Below are 2500 nucleotides of genomic sequence, written 5' to 3'. Positions count from 1 at the left end.
ATTTCCTACCAATGTATGATGCTTGCATGAGGGAAACATCCCAAAACAATAGCACCCATATAATTGTTGCTGTTTTGAGAAGTATTCTTCTTATGCAAGCATCATGCAACCATGCAAAAGCAATGAAGCTAATTATATCTTACATTAGTAAAGCAGCCCTCTTATGTGCATGTCAAAACATTTAAGTGAAAGTGCATGTATAACAATATAGGCATAATGATTGTGATAATGATAATGACAATTTGATTTGGAGGGAGTGGGGTTGGGTACGTGTAGATGAGCCCTATGACCCCAAAGTCTGCCATGACTGGGCCTCAGGTCAAAGAAGTTTGAGAAAGGCTGGTCTACATAACCTGCATCAGATTGAGGTTTGCAGTGATGCATTATTATTATTTATTATTATTTACTATAGGGTTCTAGAATAAATAAAACAGTGTGTTTGAAATAATGGAATTTGTGCTCTCTCATGAAGCTGGGTTGATGGGACATGGGTGGGTCTGTTGATCGGGGGGAGGGGGTAGTAGACTACTCTGCTTACTACTTCGATCAGGGGGAGGGGGCGTGGCACTGTACCCCCCCCCCCCCCCAGAAACAAAGTCTCACTCCTTGCAAACTTCAAAACTTGAGAGCCCTGCCTTATACAATACAAGACCTGGCTGTAAAGCTGTCTGGTAAATGCAAGACCTGGCTGTAAAGATTGATCGCTATATCGCCAGCCATCATGTGACGCCTGTCAAGAAAACACAAGACATCAGCAAAGCCGCACTCTCACCGGAAGCGTGTTGTTGGTTTCTTGCTGCTTCAGAATGTCGTGCGCTGCGCTCAACATCACGACGTAGGCGAAGTTGTTACACAAGCCGAGGCACCTGTGGGTCGACCCGGAGGTGGGACACAGATTTAGTCTGAGATAACTACGAGCTTCGATGCAAAAGAAAGCACGCTAGAACACACTGGCTACTTACCAGAAACCACAGACATTTCTCCAGTAGCTGACACGGCCTAGACAGTTAAAAAAAAGGCAGTTAAGACTTTCACACCATGTCAACTCAAATAATCAAACAGAAACACAAGCGAACTCTAGACGCTGAACGCTAAATCTCGACATTTATTTTATTTCCTCACCTTGATTGTCTGTTGTTAGCAATAAGTCACTGTTTATACTGTTGCGATCCATAATACGTTGTTTAACGTAGCCTGCGGCAAGTTGACACCCAGAGTATGACCGGCTAGCGCTCGCCTTTAACCCTATCTCCACTTCTCTGTCTATCAGTAACAGATGTGACGGGGCCACTGATCGGTCCGTGGATGGGACAAAACGCCAGTGAGCGCGACTAGGATAGTTAATTTAGGCTACATCATCGTTGTCAGTGGTTCGTTCAAGTCCGTGCGCATTCAGGAACCTAAAAACGATACTGTTTTAAATAACTGCCTGACTTCTACGTGTTCCTCTTTCATAATGTATCCATGGGGCAAGCTAGCTTACTCTCTTCCTATTCGTATGAGTCTGATCGATTCAGAGTCAGCTGAAGCCGGTGCATCTTCAAAATAAGCACCCAGCTGCCGATGGGTCATCACAAAGGTTCCGCCTGAGGCTACGGCTACGCGATAGCTTTTCACATTCTGTCCGCATGCCCGTGTGCGAGTAAAGGTTAAAGGTTAAATGTGAACGTGGACAATTGCAGATGATGTATCACAGGATTTGATCGACCCCTCAGGGAAGCATTGTTAGTCCCTTGTTATTTGATATAATGATAGATCAGGTTTTTACAAATGTGCAGGGTCCTGATGGAGTAGCCTTGTTTGCAGACGATGGAGCCATATGGGAAAAGGGGGGGAATCTGGGGTTTATTGGATCAAAAATGCAGAATGCCGTGAATGAAGTCCAGAAATGGGCAGTACAGTGGGGATTTAGGATTTCAGTTGAAAAAACGAAGGTAATGTTCTTCTCTAGGGGGAACATTGGTCCTGAATTTAAAATTCATTTGTTAGGCAGGGAATTGGAAAGAGTTGAGGTTTTTAAATATTTGGGGGTGTGGTTTGATGCGAGGTTGACTTGGGCATTCCACGTGCAGAAGATGGTGGGGAAGTGTAAGAGAATTTGAAATGTAATGAGGTGCCTGTGTGGAGTCGAGTGGGGAGCATCTGGGGCAGCATTGAGAACAATACTGGCCTAATGAGATCAGTATTTGACTACGGGAGTGTGGTTTATGGGTCTGCATCCACAACTGTACTAGAGAAACTGGATGTTATGCATAATCAAGACCTTAGGATCTGTAGTGGGGCAGTGAAATCTTCTCCAATAGCAGCCATACAGGTGGAGATGGGAGAGATGCCTTTGCAGTTGAGAAGAGATCAGCTTGCCCTAGTATACTGGGCTAACCTTAAGGGACATAGTGAGGACCATATTGCCCAGCCAGCCCTTAGGAATTGTCAAGAGCGTATGCATGAGGGAGGGAGAAGTTTTGGATGGACAATTAACCACAAGGTAGTGAATATGAGG

General features: G+C 44.8%; 1 protein-coding gene across 4 annotated transcripts in view; it reads right to left on the bottom strand.

The window, feature by feature from the left end:
- cln3 (CLN3 lysosomal/endosomal transmembrane protein, battenin) overlaps positions 1-2500 on the bottom strand; it is a 23265-nt gene that overhangs the window by 14283 nt on the left and 6482 nt on the right. For 2 of the 4 annotated variants that reach the window (XM_042081800.1, XM_042081801.1), the window contains exons 1-3: positions 1123-1543; positions 963-999; positions 773-866 (exon numbers count right to left, since the gene is read on the bottom strand). In XM_042081800.1, the coding sequence (XP_041937734.1) occupies positions 773-866; positions 963-999; positions 1123-1174 (183 nt within the window). In that variant the 5' untranslated portion in view covers positions 1175-1543. Of the gene's footprint in view, positions 1-772; positions 867-962; positions 1000-1122; positions 1544-2500 lie in introns of those variants that run through there. The other 2 variants (XM_042081802.1, XM_042081799.1) reach the window with 2 other exon arrangements.

The sequence above is a fragment of the Alosa sapidissima genome, chromosome 24 (assembly GCF_018492685.1).
Source record: "Alosa sapidissima isolate fAloSap1 chromosome 24, fAloSap1.pri, whole genome shotgun sequence".
In the NCBI taxonomy this organism is placed as follows: Eukaryota; Metazoa; Chordata; class Actinopteri; order Clupeiformes; family Clupeidae; genus Alosa; species Alosa sapidissima.
This window is presented reverse-complemented; position numbering and strand designations above follow the sequence as displayed.